General features: G+C 42.4%; 1 protein-coding gene across 6 annotated transcripts in view; it reads right to left on the bottom strand.

Moving 5' to 3' along the window:
- sgip1a (SH3GL interacting endocytic adaptor 1a) overlaps nt 1–21,485 on the bottom strand; it is a 194,875-nt gene that overhangs the window by 88,467 nt on the left and 84,923 nt on the right. For all 6 annotated transcript variants that reach the window (XM_080195591.1, XM_080195594.1, XM_080195595.1 and 3 more), the window contains one exon: nt 15,925–16,103. In XM_080195591.1, the coding sequence (XP_080051717.1) occupies nt 15,925–16,103 (179 nt within the window). The remainder of the gene's footprint in view (nt 1–15,924; nt 16,104–21,485) is intronic.

Genomic DNA, 21,485 nt, shown 5'->3' on the forward strand with positions numbered 1-21,485 from the left:
TCCCTTGGTCCACTTTTGCTGTATTTTAAACTGCTCCCAATCCTCAAATCTATTGTTTTTTCTTGCCAATTTGTATGCGTATTCTTTGAATCTAATACTATCTCTGGTTTCCCTTGTAAGCCATGGTTTGGCCACAGTTCCCTTTCCACACTTGCGCCAACCAGTTTTAAACAACTTTTCAAATTCACTGATTTGTTCCTTGAATGCCTGTCATTGCTTGTCCACTGCTCCTCCTTTCAGTAATGTTTCCCAATCTGTCATAGCTAACTCAAGCCTCATACCATCATAATTATCTTTATTGAGATTAAGGACTCTGGTGAAGGAAAGATATTGTGTTGTAATTGTCCCTTGGGATTGTTAGGAGCTTTCTGATCTGGCCATGCAACAGTTGAAAAACACAGAAAGATCGCCATCCTATCAAGTCCGAGAAATTAAATAAGAGCACGTGTTGTATCCAAGCTCTTAATCACTGACCAATGTGCAATATATTAGTTATTTTTCATTAAATATCAATGACTAGCAGTCACTCTTTAGGTCTGTCCCTGCCATTGTGTTTGTTAAAAAAATGATAAATAGTGTAGCAGATGTTCACAAAATCCAAAGGAACGTTAGCAACAGCCAAATATAGACAGTTGACAGAAACCAAATTAACTTGTCATCCCTAATCCAAAACTCGACAGCTGACCAAAGAGGTGGTCACATCGCAGGCTAAAATTCCACAGGCAGGAAGGAAATGGGTGGCCACCAGGCAGAGCAGGAGGACTAGGCAGGCAGTGTAGGAAACTCCCGCAGCCATTCCCCTGCAAAACAGATATACTGCTTTGGATACTGTTGGGGGGAAAGCAGCAACAGCCAAATTCATTATACTGTGATTGTCTCTGCTGCACAAGAGAGCAGTAAAAAGTGTGGGAATGCAATAGTTATATGGTATTCAATTGTAAGGGGAACGGATATGTGTTTCCGTGGCCGCAAATGACATTCCAGAATAGCATGTTGCCTTCCTGGTGTGAGGGTCAAGTGTGTCTGAGTGGCTACAGAACATTCTGGAGGGGGAGGTGAACAGCCAGCGGTCATGAAACATTGGTACAAATGACATAGGTAAGGGATGAGGTCCTTAAAGCAGAATATAGGGTGTTACGAAGTAAGTTGAAAAGTTGGACGTCAAAGGTAGTTATGTCAGGATTACCGTCAGTGTCACATGCTAGTCAGAGCAGAAGTAACAGGATATATCAGGTAAATATGTGGCTGAAGAAATGGTATGATGGGGAGGGTTTTAGATTCCTGCGGCATTTGGACTGGTTCTAGGGGAGGTGGGACGAGTACAAATTGGATGGGTTGCACCCAAGCAGGATTGATCTCCTAGAGGGGGTATTTGCTAGATGGTTGGGGGGGGGTTTAAATTAAAATGGTAGGGAGACAGGAGCCAATGCAAGGAATCAGAGAGGAGAGGAAACAAGGATAAGAACAGGAGGAAAGGGGAATTAGAAAATTGATAGGCAGAGAAATCAAGGGCCAAAATCCAACAGAGCCACAGTGGAAAAATAAGGGAACAGGACAAGGAAAGATAAGTCTTAAGCCATTGTGCCTTAATGCATGGAACATTTTCAATAACGTGGATGAAACAATCACACAAATAACTGTAAAGGGGTATGAAATAGTCAGGATTATGGGCACATGGCTGCAGGGTGAACAGGGATGGAAATTAAACATTCAGGGTATGTAATATTTAGCAAGGACAGACAAAAAAAGAAAAGGTGGTGGAGTTGCATTGCTGGTGAAAGAAGAAATTAACAACAATAAAGAAGGATATTAGCTCCAACATGTGGAATCAGCATGGATAGAGCTGAGAAACACTAAGGGGCAAAAAATGTTATTGAGGCTGTATATAGACCCCCAAACAGTGATGTTGTGAATGGTAACAAACAGGAAATTAGAGATGTATATGATTAAGAAATATCTATAACCCAAGGTGACTAATCTGCATGGAAATTAGAGATAGTATTAGATCCAAGGAAGAAGCAAACAAATTGGCCAAAGAAGAAAAGCAATCCTGAAGATTCGGAACAGTTTAGAATTCAGCAAAGGATGACAAAAGGATTGATTAACAAAGGGAAAGTAGAGTACGAGTGGAAGTTTGCAGCGAACATTTAAACTGACTATAAAAACTTCTGTGGGTATGTGAAACAAAAAAGATTGACCAAAATAAATGTAGGTCCCTTACAGTCAGAACAAGGGAACTTATAATTGGGAACAAAGAAATGGCTGATCAAATGAATACATACTTTGGTTCTGTTCACAAAGGAGGACACAAATAATGTACCAGAAATGTTGGGGAACAGAGGATTTAGTGAGATGGAGGATCTGAAAGAAATCAGTATTGGCAGGGAAATGGTGTTGGGAAAATTGATGGGATTGAAGGCTGATAAATCCCCAGGGCCATATAGTCTATATCCCAGAATACTTAAGGATGTGGCACTAGAAATAGTAGATGCATTGGTAATCATCTTCCAAAATTCTATAGACTTTGGAACAGTTCCCACAGGTTTGAGGGTAGCTAATGTAATCCCACTATTTAAAAAGGGAGGTAGAGAGAAAACAAGGAATTATAGACCAGCCAGCCTGACACCAGCAGTGGGGAAAGTGCTGGAGTTCATTATAAAAAATTTCATAGTAGAGCACTTGGAAAATAGCGCAGGATTGGACAAAGTCAGCATGGATTTATAAAAGCAAAATCACGCTTGACAAATATACTGAAATCCTTCAGAGATTCAACAAGGAGAGTTGATGATGAGAGGGAGTCAGTGGATGTGGTTTATTTGGATTTTTCAAAAATTTTTGACAAGGTCCCACATAAGAGATTAGCATGTAAAATTAAAGTACATGAGATTTTAATTGAGATGTGTATTGAGATGGATAGAAAACTGGTTGGCAGACAGGGAACAAAGAGTAGGAATAAATGGGTATTTTTTTCAAGTGATGGTTGGAGTACCCCAGGGATCAGTGTGAGGACCCCAGTTATTCGCTATATATATTAATGATTTAACTGAGTAACATCTCCAAATTTGCAGATGACATATAGGTGGGTGGGAGGGCGAGCTGTGAGGAGAATCCATCAGTGTGATTTAGATAGGCTAAGTAAGTGGGCAAATGCTTGGCAGATACAGCATAATGTAGATAAATGTGAGGTTATCCACTATAGTAGCATAACAGGAAGACAGATTATTATCCGAATGACAATAGATTCTGAGATGGGAATGTGCAAAAAGACCTGGGTGTTCTCATACACCAGTCTTGAAAGTAAACATGCAGGTTGTGAAGAAGGCAACTCAAATGTTATGTTGGCCTTCATAGCAGGAGGATCTGAGGACAGGAGCAGGGATATCTTGCTGCAATTATACAGGGCCTTAGTGAGGCGATACCTGGAATATTGTGCACTGTTTTGGTCTTCTTATCTGAGAAAGAATGTTCTTGCTATGGAGGGAGTGCAGTGAAGGTTTACCAGACTGAACCCTGACAAGATGGGACAGCTGTATGAGGAGAGATTGAATCGGTTAAGATTATATTCACTGGAGTTTAGAAGAATGAGGAGGAATCTCATAGAAACCTATAAAATTCTAACCAGACAAGACAGGTTAGATGCAGAAAGGATGTTCCCAATGGTAGTGGTGTCGGAACTAAGGGTCACAGTCTGAGGATACGGGGAAAACCATGGACCAATGAGATGAGGAAAAATTTCTTCACTCAGAGATTGATCAACTTGTGGAATTCGCTACCACAAAAGTAATTGAGACCAAAGCATTGTACGCTTTCAAGAACAAAAAAACAAAGAAAATTACAACACATGAACAGGCCCTTCAGCCCTCCAAGCCTATACCGACCAAGATGCCTGACTCAACCAAAACCCCCTATGCTTCCTGGAACCATATCCCTCTATTCCCATCCTATTCATGTATTCGTCAAAATGCCCTTTAAAAGTCATGTATCTGCTTCCACTACCTCCCCCAGCAGCAAGTTACAGGCACTCACTGCTCTCTGTGTAAAAAAACTTGCCTCGTACATCTCCTTTAACCCTTGCCCCTCACACCTTAAACCTGTGCCTCCTAACAATTGACTCTTCCACCCTGGGAAAAAGCTTCTGATTATCCATTCTGTCCATGCCCCTCATAATCTTGTAGACTTCTGTCAGGTCGCCCATCAACCTCCGTCAAAGGAGTTAAATATAGCTCTTGGGCTAAGGGATTAAAGGATAGGATGGGAAAGTGGGAACAAGTTACTTAGCTGGATGTTCAGACATGATCATAATGAATGCCGAAGCAGGCTTGAAGGGCCGAATGGCCTAATCTGACTCCTATTGTCTATGTTTCTGTAGGAGGCATCAAATGCAGTAATCAGGTTAAGTTGTACGTATTGGTGCAAGCAGTCAGTACCTGTGTGGGATGTACAGGTCAGGTTATATTACAAATACCATTTTCTCAGTGGTTGCACAACTGCATGACACATAGATCTGTTAAAACAAACTTGTCAGTCGAGACCTGACGAAAAGTACATCTATTCATCAACTGGAATATTTTACAAAGTTTCTTTTTTCTGTGCTGTTAAAAACAGAATTTGCTGAATGAACACATGGTTCAGCCAGCCATCTAATGTCTTGCAACAATTTCAAGGTAACAATGCCCACAGCGCTGAGGAGTCTGGACCAGCTACCTCCACGTGCTAATGGTCAAAACATTATCAGATCTAACATTCAGGTTCAACAAAGGGAGAGGCCATTAGTTAATCCGGTCCCAATGTCTCCAAAAACAAAAGGAGTCCCAAATCTAATTAAACACTTGGATTCCCGCCTTGGGAATATACACCCCGGATCCTATAGGGAGGAGGTGTCACATGACCTCCCTCTCCCCAAGCTACACGGTGATCATGTCTGTTGGAACTTAACCCTGGCAGTTCATGTTTGACCAGCAAAGTGGACAAAAGTTCAGGCAAGAGCCTGCAGTGTCCATCATGCAGCCAGTGGCAGCACCAAGAACTCAGACCCTCATCAAACCTGCCAACTGCTGAAACTGCTGCCTCCTGACTGTCTCATTCCACATGCCTTCTCCTGTTGTGCAAATCTCACTCCTGAATGATAAAGCCTTCAAGAATGAGCTAAAACCTCTCCGAAGGAACATGTCAGATGACTCACGATTTCAGACTCCGGACACATGTAAAACTGATACTTTTTATTGTGGCTGTGTCATGAATCCTCTATCCTATTTCCCCCCCCATTTATTGTGTATCAAAAAAAAGAGTGGATGTCACGGAACCTGCCTCACGTACGTGTGTGCATGTGTGTGTGTGTGTGTGTGTGTGTGTAAAAATTTATTTTTACACACACACACAACCCTTTTATTTTCATCTTACCTTGAGTTTGCTGTGCACATCGTTAATAGAAGATTGGAATATTTCCAAATTTGAGAGGTTGGGGAAAATACACCATCATTTAAAAAGGGGGTAATCAGAATTAAACAAACCTGTTTACAGACAGATAGAGAGCGGGGAACTCAGGGCAGTTTAAATTGACTCCCTGGGGTGGACCACGCAAAGGCCCATTGAATTCGGGTGGGATTTTCCGGTCTTGGGGAGAGCATGCTGGAAAATCCTGCCCCGTCTTTATCAAACATTATATTGTTTTTACAGTATTGCAATATAAACACGACCACACCTAGAAGTAATCTGCACTGGCTCTAGATTCCTTTCTTTTCAAAGACCTCTATTTTTGTTAAAATGCTTTACCACCTAACCAAGCTTTCTGGAGACATTAAGCAGGGTTTTGCTGCTCTTGTTCAAAAGCCTGAAGAGCTATATTTTTAAGTGCCAGTGTGGATTTCTCATGCTCTATGGTGTTTCCTTTCAGAAAATCTGGTCATTCTGTTCTGTAATCAAGATAGAAAATGGAAGTCATGTTGCTATGGCAACATGTAACATGGAAGCAGCAGAGGTACTGTGACCTGATTACTATCCACCACAGAAACAGGGTGTTGCTCATGAAAACTGCTTGAATATACGAGTTAGCATTCATTCCCAAAAACTAAGATTACTTAACCCTCTTCAAAAAGTACTTGATTTTTCAATGTCTCAGCTCTTCAGATTTAGGGTTTGTACAGTGGCCGACTAAAGAGATCAAGCTAAAACCAATCATGAAGATGAATGTTCTCAGGTGCAGTATTCCCCTTGGAGCTATACACCTGTTTTGATGTGGCAACTGCAATAGTATCAACCTAAAAACGCATTTTCCATTATTTTTAAATATTGGTGAATCAAAGTTATCTTCCTTGGGTGGGGAGGACGGATGGTAGTAAGGTGGGGAGGAGGGAGGAATGTGTCAAAACAGCACAATAAGATAAAGAAGGTGAAGGAAAAAGGGTAACTGAAGATCAAGCTTGATGCGAATGTAATGATCTGGAGGAGAAAGGATAGTCTAGGACAAGGCTGCCACACTTACAAGATGTACGCCATGGGCCTGACAGCATCCAGAAGATTCATGACATTAGGATTTTTTAGAAGAGTAAAAGGTAATTGGACTAGAAATACAATGGCGCCGTAACTGGTTTCCTTTTGCAAAACATTTGCCCAGACATCCAATCTGTCATTGGACAGTGTGTAATCAGTCATACTGGTAAAGGCAGCAACAAAAGAGACATTCAGCCTGTTTTAGACCCCCCCACTTTGGAAAACCAGACTTCACAGATTCACATAAATGAAGCCACAGGCTCAATGGCACAGGGATGATTCCCCATCCTTGTTTCTAGTCTATAATGCCTTTTAAACTCATCCTTTTAAACACATCAAATCCACCTTTGTTTTAATTTCATTTAATCTGTTGTCACTCTCCATGGGATACATCTAATTTTCACGTGAACCTATATTTGTATACTGCAGTTATGACTTTCCCTCCCTCATAAATCAGATTTTAACATTTAGTGGTGGTAGAAACTAGCCGAACATTTATGCATGTGCTCAATGGTCACCAGCACAGACCCCTCCCCTACTCTACTAACAACCCTCCCCAGTCCCACTCTATGGTTGAAGTATCCATTATTTTGTTTTGTAAAAATTGGATACCCTGCCAATAGATGCTTCACAGTGGCACCAATGTGAGTCACAAAACCAAAGCATTTTGCAGTTGGCCCAGTCTCACCTCTGATGTGGGACAATTCTCTGATTTGTTGACCGCTACTTTCCAGTTAAATTAAAAGGCCTAAATATGAAACTGGCTTGAGCCCCTGAGCCCTGGCTTTGGGAAAATCCCTTCAGATGTACCACCAACATAAAAACTACCACAAGATGTTAGAATAAGATCCAAACTCTTACAAGAAGTAATCTGGGACAATGTCTTCCTTAGTTTGCCACAAAGTAATAAGAATGCCATTGAATTCAATTGTCAAGAAATTTGGTGTGGTGTTAAACAAGCTGCCAGTTCACTACACTGCACAAGTGATAAAGATCAATGTCACCTGCCTTATATTATCTTGATGGAAGCAGCAAAATTAGTGCATCATAAAACAAATGGTGGAATTTATTGCATTAGCTCTCAACGTAGCTTCTGGGCTGAAAGCAATTTTACATAATATTATATGAAATTTGAATAGGAAAGGTGCTGTGGTTCATTAGGCGAATCAAAACTGAATAATTTTCCATTCTAAAGGCACCAGGGATGGTTTCTTGCCAAAGAAATATTGCACAATTTTAACACAGAGACTGGTTGGGTTGAATGGCCTGTTTCATTGCTGTAAATGGACCTCATTGCAGGACCTGGCCCTCAAATCCCTGATGTGTGCTGCTGTGTTATGGCTTTTAGATGATAGTGCACTTGTGTTGGAGGACTTAATGTGCTTGTGTACAGTTTTTTTTATCTTATATTTCAAGAAACAGGTTACCATGTATTAATGCCACCTTTATAACAACAAAGGAATTGCACAAGAATGCATAAGGTAATCTTGGAACTATGGGCTTTCATGCAAGCATTAGGGTTAAATTTTAATAATTTTATGTCAATTTGTAAAGCAATATTAGAACTTAAGGATTTTATAAACTTTGGGTTGCTAAATCTGGGAGAATGTCTTCCTTAGTTTGCCACAAAGTGATAAGAATTCTAGAACATTCTCAGGCACAGGGAAGCTTGCTAAACAATATTTCAACCAATATTGTTTTAGGATAAAGGATAACAGATTTAAAATAAGGATGCGGAGAAATTAATTCTCTCAAAGGGTAGGGAGTCTGTGGAATACGTTAGCCCGCAGCATGGTGGATGCCAGGACGTTAGAATAAAGGAAGAGGTGGACAGATCTTTAATTAGAAAGGGTTGGAAGGGCTAGGACCAATTGGCGGAGGTATTCTCAGACATCTTCAACCTCTCTTTACAACACTCTGAGATCCTTATCTGCTTCAAGAAGACGACCATCATCCTGGTATCTAAGAAAAACCAAGCAGCGTGCCTTAATGACTATTGGCTGGTGGCTCTGACATCCATCATTGTGAAGTGCTTTGAAAGGTTAGTCATGGCACAATCAATTCCAGCCTCCCGGACTACCTGGATCCACTACAGTTTGCGAACGGCTACAACAGGTCCACAGCAGACGCCATCTCCCTGGCCCTGCACTCAACCCTGGAACACCTAGATAACAAGAACACCTATGTCAGACTCCTATTTATTGACTGCAGCTCAGCCTTCAACACTATTTATTCCCACAAATCTCATCTCTGAACTCCATGGCCTGGGCCTCAGCACCTCCCTCTGCGACTGGATCCTGAACTTTCTAACTCACAGACCACAATCAGTAAGGACAGGCAACAGTGCCTCCTCCATGATCATCCTCAATACCGGTGCCCCACAAGACTGTGTTCTCAGCCCCCTACTATACTCCTTATACACCTACGACTGTGTGGCCAAATTCCTCTCCCATTCGATTATCAAGTTTGCTGAAGACACACTGTAGTGAGTCAGAACAGGAATGAGATAGAGAATCTGGTGAATGGAGGAGATTGTCATTGACTTCAGGAAGCGAAGAGAGGACATGTCCCTGCCTACATCAATGGGGAAGAAGTGGAAAGGGCCGAGAGTTTCAAGTTTTTAGGCTTTCCGACCACCAACAACCTGTCCTGGTCCCTCGATGCTGACACTATAGTTAAGAAAGCCCACCAATGCCTCTACATTCTCAGAAGATCAAGGAAATTTGACACCTCAGCTACATCTCTCACCAACTTTTACAGATGCATCATAGAAAGCATTCTTTGTGGTTGTACCACAGCTTGGTAAAGTTCCTGCTCTGCACAAGACTGCAAGAAACTACAAAAGGTGGTGAATGTAGCCCAATCCATCACACAAACCAGTGTCCCATCTAGTGACTCTGTCTACACTTCCTGATGCCTCAGCAAAGCAGCTTGCATAATTAAGGACCCCATGCAACCTAGACATTCTCTCTTGTACCATCTACCTTGGGACAAAGATACAAAAGCCTGAGGTCATGTACCAACTGACTCAAGAACAGCTTCTTCCCTGCTGCCATCAGATTTTTGAATGGACCTACCTTGCATTAAGTTGATCTTTCTCTAAACCCTAGCTATAACTGTAACACCACATTCTGCACTCGTGTATTTCCTTCTCTAGGAACAGTACGCTTTGTCTGTATATTGTGCAAGAAACAATACTTTTCACTGTATGCTAATATATGTAACAATTATAAATCAACTCAACGCAAAATCAAATCAGTGGCCCACATTTGGCATTCTCAAGGTTCTGTGGGTAAAGGAGATGGAGGATCATGTTGGAGCATTTCCTAAGTAGATTATCAAAGTCATCTGGCACAATGCCTCACTGTCAGAACTTCCAAACAAGCTTCAAGACGTAGCTTGGCTGACAGTGAAAAAGACATTCCCCATTAGATCCTTCCTGCATGGCTGAAGTTTCATTTCCACTCATGTTCCCCTTGAGGTGACTGCAGTGGGGGAGAGATCTTCATCTACCTTCTTCTAGAATGTGCCTTTGCAAAGAAGATCTGGGTGATTTTTGTCAAGGTTCATCCTGGTCAGCTTTGTAATCCAGCACTCTGTGCTCAATGGTTGTTACAGTTTACGCCAGTCCAACGCCGGCATACCCACATCATCTCAATGGTTGTTCCCAGGGATGCAGATACACAGGTAAACATCAGCTGAAGCTAGACAACCATCACCTAGGTGAAACTTACTCTTTGGTCTGCCCAAGGCATGCTGGTCTTCCTGTGCAGAAAGGTGTCCATAATAGAGTTATACAGAGCAGCACAATGAGGGGTGTGCCAAAGCATGTGCCAGCCACCTCTAAGGCGCACTAGGGGGGAAAGGTCACCATTTATAGCTCTTGAAACCTTTTTTTTAAAATCATAAGTACAGCAAGGGGCTGGAAACTGAGTAAAATGCCTTTGGTTGTATGTCTGATGGGTAATGAACATTGCAAATATTAAATTTAATTATAAATGTAAAGAAGAACAAAGAACAACCCAGCATGGGAAACATGCCCTTTGGCCCAACGAGCCCGTGCCGCCGCATCACCCTACACCTATTTTACCCTGCATGTCTACGAATGGAACCCTACTCAGTCAGATTCAGGGAAGAAATAGTGTCAATTTGGTAAAAACCGATTAGCCTAAGAGCACATCTTTGGGGTGTGGGAGGAAACCAGAGCGCCCGGAGGAAACCCACGCAACCACAGGGAGAATGCACAAACTCCCACAGACACAGGCCCAAATCCATGTATCTGCACAGCTAGCAGTGCTAGTCACTGAGCTGTTGCGGCGCCCATCTACCGGTCCAGGATCAAGCACACACACCGACACGAAGTACTAGGCCACTCCCGGAACTTCCAAGAGCAGCCCACGCACGACCCGCCGTGTGCATGCCCCTCGTTTGACACGAGGTGGACCTCCACCTGTGGAATAAAGACAAAAATATTAATCTTACAGCCTGCCTTTCCGGTGTCTCCCGAGGTTTAACCCTATTTAATAGCCCCTACCATATCCCTCCATTCTCGTTTCACTCATGTGCCTATCTAACTGCATCTTAAACGAGTCCAACGTTTCTGCCTCCACCACTCTACTCGATAGCGCATTCCAGACCCCCACAACTCTCTGTGTAAAGAACCTTCCTCTCACATCCAAATTATACCTCCCCCCTCACCCTTAAATCATGACCTCTCGTGTTCGTACCCAGTCTAGGGAGCAGTCTCTCACTATTAACTCTATCTATTCCCTTCAGTATCTTATATACCTCTATCATGTCCCCTCTCAATCTCCGTCTTTCCAAGGAGAAAAGGCCCAGTTTCTCTAACCTTTCCTCGTAACCCAGTCCCTCCATGCCAGGCAACATCCTGGTAAACCTCCTCTGCACCCTTTCCAGAGACTCCACGTCCTTCCGGTAGTAAGGTGACCAGAACTGGACGCAGTACTCCAAATGCGGTCTAACCAACGTTCTGTATAACTGAAGCATTAGACGGCAGCTTTTATACTCTATGCCCCTTCCTATAAAGGCTAACATTCCATACGCCTTCCTAACAACGTTCTCCACTTGTGACGCAACCTTCATGGATTTGTGAACCTGCACTCCCAGGTCCCTCTGTATGTCTATACTCCTAATCGGCCTACCTTTTATCACATAGCTCCTCTCTGCATTATTCCGTCCAAAATGCATCACCTCGCATTTGTCAGGATTAAATGCCATCTGCCACCTATCTGCCCAATGCACCAACCTATCTATATCCTGTTGTATCACCTGACAATCCAGTTCAGTACCCGCCAACCCTGCCATCTTGGTGTCATCAGCAAACTTGCTGATCACACCACCTACGCCCTCTTCCAAGTCATTTATGTAGACTACAAAGAGGAGAGGTCCCAGTACTGAGCCCTGCGGCACACCACTGGTCACTGGCCTCCAGCCCGACAAGGTCCCCTCCACAACTACCCTCTGTCTCCTATTTCCCAGCCAGTTCTCAATCCACCTAGCTACCTGGCCTCGTATCCCATGCGCCTTAACCTTTTCTACCAGCCTACCATGAGGGACTTTGTCAAACGCCTTACTGAAATCCATATAGATGACATCAACGGCTCTCCCATCGTCAACCGTTTTTGTCACCTCCTCAAAGAATTCCACCAGATTCGTAAGGCAAGACCTTCCTCTAACAAAGCCATGTTGCGTATCCCTAATCAGATCGCAACGCTCCAAATGCTCATACATCCTACCCCTAAGTATTTTTTCCATTAACTTCCCTACCACCGACGTCAAACTCACCGGTCTATAATTCCCAGGGTTATCCCTACTACCTTTTTTGAACAACGGGACCACATTTGCTACCCTCCAGTCTTCTGGGACCTCACCTGTGTCCAAAGAAGAGACAAAGATGTGCGCCAGAGGCCCAGCAATTTCATCTTTCGCCTCCCTAAGCAGCCTGGGATAAATACCATCAGGCCCCGGAGCTTTATCCGTCCTTACGCTACCTAAAAGCCCTAGCACTTCCTCTCTCGTAATAACTATATCCTGCAACTGAACCTCCGCTCCCTCCAAGAGACCGCACGATTCCGAACCCCTCTCCTTCGTGAATACCGACGCAAAGTATTCATTCAGGAATGAATGAATGTAGTGAGGAACATTCAGCATTGAAAGGAATTGATTTGGTTTGCACCTTATGTAACATCAATGTTGAACTGTCATGTAATGTGCTTTTATAAATAAAGTATATTTTTGGAAAAAACACATTCATTACCCTTTGATTGTTAATGCTTCCAGTATACATGAAGCATCTTAAAGGCTGGTGCCAATTTTGAAGCTGCAGTTCTTTTATTAAATATTATACATAAGAATAGGAAAAAGCCAGTCAGCTCAATAAGTCAGACTCTTTGATACATCTTTACCTACAGTCTCACTAGAATCTATTCTCTTTGTCCCAAAATCACCTTTCCATGGTTCAAATCTTCTAGTCTCCAGACGGTCCGAGATTGGATATATGTCCAAAATTGCATGCCAAGACTCTGGAAAGTCTTGATGTGCTGACCGCTGTGGGAATTGCCTGGGAGGTTTGAACTTCTGATTGGAAATCCCTGTCTTCCCCAGGCTTTCCATGAATGTGTCTGACACTGAGTTAGAGACTTCAGTCACTTCAGGTATTACCTGAATAGTTACCAAGGACATTTTAGACAGCAAAAACCTTGGCTGACATCTGGGTGACTGCACAACAGACCTTCTAATCACTCACAATGACTCCCAATTCCCCCTGACTACCCCTCGATCTGATCCGACTACCCCTCCCAGTCTGACCCAGACTCACATCCCACTTCACCCACCCTATTATTTACTTCACCCACTCTAGCCACTTACCTCACCTATCTAACCAATCTGCAACCCTATGCAGTCACTCATTCTGTGATGCTAGTGTAGCTTTAAGAATTTTTTTTCAGTCATATTCTCTGCAGTTGTAAGCAGGCCCTTTGGTTTCATTGTTGCCAAGATGTCTGCAAGAAATTCTTTTATCGTTGCTTCAATGGTTTAAATGGGATTTTGTTTATTTTAATTCTGGGCCTCAGGTACTTTCTAGGATTTATTTTTTGACCTTGTATTGTTAGGAGGAAGATTGGTTGGCAGGTCATGTGTTTTGCACATTTTTTTCTTCCTACTGAATTCAAGATTTCATTTTTAATTTGGTTGCTGGCTGCAGTTTTAGTTTAGAAGGGGATGGACATCAGAGTGAAAAGCAGTGTTTCTCCCTCTCTCCCTGGTAATGAAAATTCTGCTGGCTAGCTGGAAGCAAGGCTTCTTGCCTTCCTGGAGTGAAAGTTCTGCTGTTGGTGCTCTTGCTAGCTGGTATCTTGAGTCTCTCTCCCAGGTGTCTTGGGAAGCTGTTCTAATTTCAAGCTTGTGTGTGTGCGTGTGTTTCAATGGAACTGCAGCATCCAACCAAAGGATTAAGTTCCAGCATCACGTGAGCATTTGTATTTTCTGTGCTAAACTTGTGGCAAGTTTTGTTTAGGGAAGTTTGTGTGATTGGAACATTTCATATATTTATTAAGGGTTACAAACTATCATGGTTGTTTTTTTGTTTGTAATTGATAAAAGTTATTGCTAATTTTCTTCCTATACATGTTAATTATACTTTGTTAAATAAACTTTGTTTGATAAAAGCTCTCCAGTGGGTCAGTTGAACCATATCTGAAGTGAAGTATCTCATGCTCTCCCTAGCTAGATTCAAATTGCAAAACTTATGATCTAAGCAAACTTCATCAAACACTTTGGAGTTTCTGACCTGAATTATAACAATTCATCTTCTCACCCATTTATTACCAATCAACCTAGACTGTTAAAGTTACCATACAGCAGCTACTGCCATAAAAAGAGGACATGTCCTAACTTCTCCCCAACTGCTCCTCAACATGTTACAATAATTTAATTTTATCAAAACTACTTTCATAATAAGTTCCAAAAAATGACAATTCAGTATATTACATAACATACTCAACTACATGGTAACAATCATTGTACAAATTGGAAGGGGGCCATTATCCAGAATAAATGCTTTTTCAACACTTTACAAAAAGCATAGTTTTTGATGCAACCCATCACCTTATAACTTTGCTCCAATTTCCCTTCACAAATTAAACAAAATATATTCCCTCTTCAAAAACATATAGCTGCTTCAAATAAGAACCCACAATGTAGCATTTTCTGTGTCAATATATGCTTTCTAATAACAAAATGATGTAGAAAGGATAGCTCATTTTAATTCACCAATCTAAGGGCAGTTTACCTGCAATGCTGGATTACATTAGAGAGATTTCATACCAACTGGGTCATACAATAGCCTCAGATTTACCCTGTAGTGAACCGATTTGACCAAATACAGAATGTTATACAACTGGAAATATAATCAGCTCCAGACCTTGATACAGTCTTTTACAAATTGGAAAAGAGAGCCAAATTCAAGAGATAAGGCAACAGTGGCTGCCCCGGACATCAAAGCAGTATTTGACAAAGTATGGCACCAAGCCTTGGCAAAACTGGAGTCACTGGGAATCAAGGGAAGACTGGTTAGAGACATGTCTGACACAAAGAAAGATGGTTGTGGATGTTGGAGGCTAATTATCTCAGCCCAGGATATCACAACCATCTTCAGCTACTTCAATACACTTTGCTCTATCACAGGGTCAGAAATGGGAGCATTTACTGATGATTGCACAACTTTAAAGTACAATTCACAGCTCCTCAGATACTGAAGTAGTCTATGCCTGCAAAATATAGGCAACATCCCAATTGGGCTGATGAGTGGCAAGTAACATTCAAGTCATATTATAGTGCCAGGAAATGACTATTTCCAATGAGAGAGTCTAACCTCTTGACCTCTCATGGTATTACCATTACTGAATTCCCCCACCATCAACATCCTGCAAATTACCACTGACCAAAACTGAACCAGATGATCCATATGGGTCAGAGACAGAAATTCTGTGGCGGGTAATTCAACTTCTGACTCCCAAAGCCTGTCCACTATTTACAAGCCACAATTCAGTCAGGAATATGATGGCATACTCTCCACTTGTCATATTGAGTGTAGCTCCAATAACACTGAAGAGGCTCATTACCAAACAAAACTCGATTGACAAACATCACTTTAACACCATTTATTCCCTCCACCACCAGTACACAGTGGCAGCTGTGTAGACCATAAACAAGATGCATTGCAGCAAATTGTCAAGGCTCCTTCATAATACCTTCCAAACCTGTGACCTCTGCCACATGGAAACACCACCACCTGCTGGTTTTGCCCTCCATGTGACACACCATCCTGGACTTCATATGAGAACAACAGAGACCAGATTCTTTTGATGGGATTATTTCTCATTAGGCTGATAGACAGGAAGTCATAGTACTCACCATTGGTGAAGGAGAGAGAGAAATATTGCCCACAGAAGCCTTTAGCTCATCCACCGATGCTGCCATACACACGATAGTATCTTTAGCCTGGAGAGGTCGAATTTTAATGTTGAATTTTTGCCGCGAATCGTCTTCAGGTTCAGATTCACTCGACGAATAAAAGTGTTTCTCTTTGGTAGGTGAAATGCCATTAAGGAAACTTCTTTCTTAAATGAAATAGAGCAGGACATCTAAACAGCCAAATTTGAATTTAAAACCAGTCACACTATCTTCTTCCCCTTTCCCTCCAATGTTTTTAGCCCCTTTTCCTACCTTGTCCCTTCAAGGTGCTGAACTCTTGAAGGGTTTGGTTCCAGTACGCCTCTGAAATTCCCCAGTACTTTGTTCAAGTGACCATCCTTCATGGGACTAATCCATAAACAATAACTGGCACCTGTGACATTGACAGCCGTCTGTTGTAGTCTTCTGTACCATCCTTTCTTCATTTACCCTGCCATTGGTATCTCTATCTTTAGTTGCCTAGACTGCATGCTTTGCAAGTCCCTCCTTAGACCTTGCCACCTCCATTGCCTACTTTAAAATATTCTTAAATTTCCTGTTAAATTAGCTTATCTGGTAAAGAACAGAAAAAAAAGTGGGAAAGAGTCAATAACACAAAGTATCCTAAACCATTAAAGCCAGTTGGAAACACTGAGGGTGGAATTTTACAGCCTCATTCATCACAAAACCGTATAATCCCACCTGAGGTCAATGGACTTTTCCATGATCCATCTCTCACTGATCCAAATTGTGTGGGAATCCCACGGGCGGGGCGGTAAAATTCCAGCTATAGTGACTCTATGGATGGTCGTGGTTCAGTATGTAATTCTTAGTTCTGGATCAGTACATAACTTGCAATGATAGGCCTGATTACTTTTTATATAATGACTGTGTGGATCAGTAAGCCAGCTGTCACATCTCAAATAATATGTCCAGGATGACGAGAGTTACAGATGTGTTGTCACCCTGAAAACCATTTCTATCATCATTGCCATCTTTTGCATTTCCCTCCCTCTGGACACCCACATTATGGTCAGAATTGTACATTAGAGTAGTCTACTAGAGAGCAGTATGGCAATACTGGATAGCAATAAGGCAATACTAGATAGCAATAAGAGGTAAGCTGATAGCAATATAGTAATACTAGATAGCAATAGGATTGGTGGCCTGGAAACTGGTTCCCTAACTTGTTGAATGGAGAGAAGACAGCCTACAGCTTGGGGCCAAATATTGAGAATCCAAACAAATAGGCTTTTTAATCATACTCACAAATATCCACATTAAGTACTGATGGCAAGTTACCAAATTGTACTTTGTGGGCAGCTGAAGGTATGAGGCTCAGCCACTGAAGGAGTCTTCAAGATGGCTCTCTGACTGACAACTTTCAAATTAGGTTGATGGATACCAAGCCAATATTAGAATGGATGACCCAAAGATAATTTAAATGTGTTCTTAAAGTTGAAGAGAGAGATGCAGAGGTTTAGGGAGATAAGTTCAAAACATAGGGCCCATAGGCAGCTGAAGGCTGCTAAGGGAAAAAAAAGGGGGTGATACTCAAGGCCAGTCAAACAACAAAGAAAATTACAGCACATAAACAGGCCCTATGGCCCTCCAAACCTGCACAGACCACGCTGCCCGACAGAATTAAACTCCCCTACCCTTCCGGAAATCATATCCCTCTATTCCCATCAAATTCCTGTATTTGCCAAGATGCCCCTTAAAAGTCATCATTGTATCTGCTTCCACTATCTCTCCTAGCAACAAGTTCCAGACACCCACCATCCTCTGTCTCGTACATCCCCTTTAAACCTAACGACTCGCACCTTAAACCTATGTCCCCTAGTAATTGACTCTTTCACCCTAGGAAGAAGCTTCTATCCATTCTGTCGATTGGAAATTTTGGAGGACTGGGGAGGGAGGTGGTCTTGCCACACAGGAAGAGATTGCGCAGATTGGAAAGAGTGATAGTGTGGGAGATTGAAATTTTAAATGTTGGGGGACAGATTGGGGAGTGATTATTTTGGCCCATTGCACTGGTCGATAATATAGGTGCACCCCACCACATTCCCACACATCCTTGAGCTCATCCACATGATGCAGGGGCTGGGTGGGCACTAAAATTGTCAATCCCCCCACCATATTTAAAATAATACACTACTCACACAATAAAATAATTGGCATGGGTAGTTGGATGTGAGTGGGGAACGCAATTTAGAAAAAACATTTCATAGGGTGGGAAGGATATTACGCATTCTGAGGTTAAAGCTTTGTAGATCAGGGAGTGGCCCCACCAAAATTGAACCTACTTTTTCTTCCTATTCATCTGCAGCATTACACACAATACCCAAACTTCACCCCCACCTCCCTACCCTGCCCACAACCTCCCTCCCAAGATTCCAGACTTACTTGTTTCCAAGATCCAATCAGGCCTTCCTGTTCCTGGTTGCAGTTTTGGTGGTGGCCACTCTGGGTGCTGCTGGGCATGATGGATCAGTAAAAAGTCTGACAACACCAGGTTTTAGTCCAACCGATTTATTTGATAATAGACTCACAAGCTTTCGGGGTTAGCCCCTTCGTCAGGTGAATGGAGAGTTCTGGCCTCAGACAGAGCATATAAAGCACAGACAGTTTAGAGATTACTGATTAAAATGCGAATCCTTACACCTAACCTGCTGTTCAAGACCTGAAGTGGCAGACAATGTGAGTGGAAGGAGCACTGATCACAGGTTACAGAGATGTGTATTGTCTCCAGACAGTACAGTAAGTGAGGTTTTGCAAACCCAGGCAAGTCACGGGGGTTACAGATAGTGCGACATGAACCCAAGATCCCTGTTGAGACCGTCCTCATGTGTGCGGAACTATCTGTACCCCCGTGACTTGCCTGGGTTTGCAAAACCTCACTTACTGTACTGTCTGGAGACAATACACATCTCTGTAACCTGTGATCAGTGCTCCTTCCACTCACATTGTCAGCCACTTCAGGTCTTGAACAGCAGGTTAGGTGTAAGGATTCGCATTTTAATCAGTAATCTCTAAACTGTCTGTGCTTTATATGCTCTGTCTGAGGCCAGAACTCTCCATTCACCTGACGAAGGGGCTAACCCCGAAAGCTTGTGAGTCTATTATCAAATAAATCGGTTGGACTAAAACCTGGTGTTGTCAGACTTTTTACTGTGTTTACGCCAGTCCAACGCCGGCATACCCACATCATGATGGATCTGCCAGCCAACTGGATTGGCCGACAGCTTCGGAGGGTAAGAGCCTCCCCCACCAATGTAGGGCTGGGTTATTGCTGTCGGGTTGGCTGGCGTGGAGGTGCTCAGCCAGGGAAAACATCCCATCTACATCTACCCTGTCACACTCTACAAAGTTTCACTAACATCATCTCTCATCCTTTGAAACACTAGAGGATACAGTGTTTGGGCGAGACATCTCTAGATTTGACAGATGATGACATTCACTATCTATGTTCATTACATAAATACTGGCCACTTGGGTGAGTGACTGGCATTCAGGAGATTGTATCCAGCAAGAGTGTTAGCCCGTGGGACAGAAAGTGACAGAAAATTGGAGTACCAAAAAGAAGTCTGTACTGGAAAGTGAGTGACAGAGCTTTCAAATTATGTTTGTAAGAAAACGGGTGCTATTTTTAATATATGATGTTATAAATATCATTAAAAAAGCTGAGCTCTCAAAAATTGGTGACAATGTCCTCATTAACAGTGATTCTACAAATTGGCTAGCTGCTTCTTCTGAATTCAGAGCAGTGACAGCAAGACTGGAAAAACTGCACATAGCATTTACTACTATTTTTAAATTCTCTCTCTTTTCCATGTTTGTTTGATGCCTAGTCCTCAATAAAACCATTGCTCTCTTTCACCCTGACTGTTCAACCTGGTTTCATCACTCAAGTTCATGGGTCACAAACTCAGAAAGATATGGTGAACTCACTGTCCAGTCTGGCTATTGGCTCATGCTCTCATCTACTGAAGCTGCTCATTATTTCAAGATCATCCTGGAATGTAAAGACAACCCCCTGGCTTATTTCCTCAACTAAACTGGTTGGACTTAAACCTGGTGTTGTGAGACTTCTTACTGTGTTTACCCCAGTCCAACGCCAGTATATCCACATCATTATTTCCTCAACTACAAACAATTGTCTTAAGCCCCTCTGTCCTGTCTTCTCCACCCTTTTCCCCAAAAATAAATGCAAGGAACTCAGAGTACTTTGTCACTAAAATTGAGACCATCCAATAAACTGTCTCTGCTGCAACGCTCTTTTTCACAAGTCCACCTGGCCAAACTTCTTTTTAAGCTTCCTCTGTCCTATCCCTGAACTCTCACCTTCCCTTGTTTTTGCTATCTCTCCTGATGCTCTGTCTGAGCTCATCTTGCCCACGAGACTCATTCTTTTCCCTTGACATCACCTACCATCTTTATTGTGTTTTATTTAACAGATGCAGTTTTAAGTTTAGAAATATTACTGAAATGTTATATGTAGTTATCTTAAGTGCTTTAACAAGTTAAGCTAAAATTTAATTCAATATCTCCCCATGTATCTGTCTAAATTGCCTCTCCTGTTAGACTAATCACCCATCTGCTCACCTAATTGAACACTCCCAGCTTCTGGAGGCTGAGGGAAGGTATATAAAGCAGAACCAAATTTCTCAAGTTAGCACCTCTTCCTCAGCATACTTAGTCCTTGCCCTCTCCACGCAGTCTCATCTCATCTGCTACTGAAACTCTCATCCATGTCTTTGCTGCTCTACACTTGACGATTCCAGTTCACCCCTGGCTGCTCTCATACATTCTACTCTAAAATTCCTAGCCTGCACCAAGTCCTATCCACTCTTCTGCTCGCTGGCCCATTTTGGCCCCTGGTCAAGCATCTTTCGGTTTTAAGATTCGCACTCCTGTTTTCAAATCCATCAAATGCCTGAGCTCTCCCCATCTCTGGTGACCTCCTCCAATCTGACAACCCACAGACATCTGCGCTCCTCTAACTCTGGCCAATTTTAATTGCTCTACCTTTGGTGGCGATGTCTTTGCTCCAGAAGAGCTCTGAAAGTTCCATCCCTGAACCTCTCTGCCTTGCTTTCCTTTTTTAAGACAAGCATTAAAACCTACCTTTTTAGCCAAATCATTAGCCGTCTGGCCTAATATCTCTCTAGGTGGCTCAGTGTCACATTTCTGATAAACCTTCGAAGCACCTAGGGACATTTTGTTGTGTTAAAGTTTATATAAATGTAAATATTGCTGTTGTTGATGGTGATAGGGTTAGCCCATAATGAACAATAATATCAAAATTGTTTTGTTAGCCTTCATGGACAGGGTTTACAGCTGAATGTGTAGAATCCTTACAGTGCCATTTGGCCCATCAAGCCTGCACCAGCAACAATCCTACTCAGGTCCTATCTCCATAACCCCACATATTATTTCTGCTAATCCCCCTAACATTAAAGGGCAATTTAGGCCAATCAACCTAACCCGCACATCTTTGGTCTGTGGGAGGAAAGCGGAGC

The sequence above is a fragment of the Carcharhinus amblyrhynchos genome, chromosome 9, assembly GCF_965287045.1.
Source record: "Carcharhinus amblyrhynchos chromosome 9, sCarAmb.v2.hapA, whole genome shotgun sequence".
Lineage (NCBI taxonomy): Eukaryota > Metazoa > Chordata > Chondrichthyes > Carcharhiniformes > Carcharhinidae > Carcharhinus > Carcharhinus amblyrhynchos.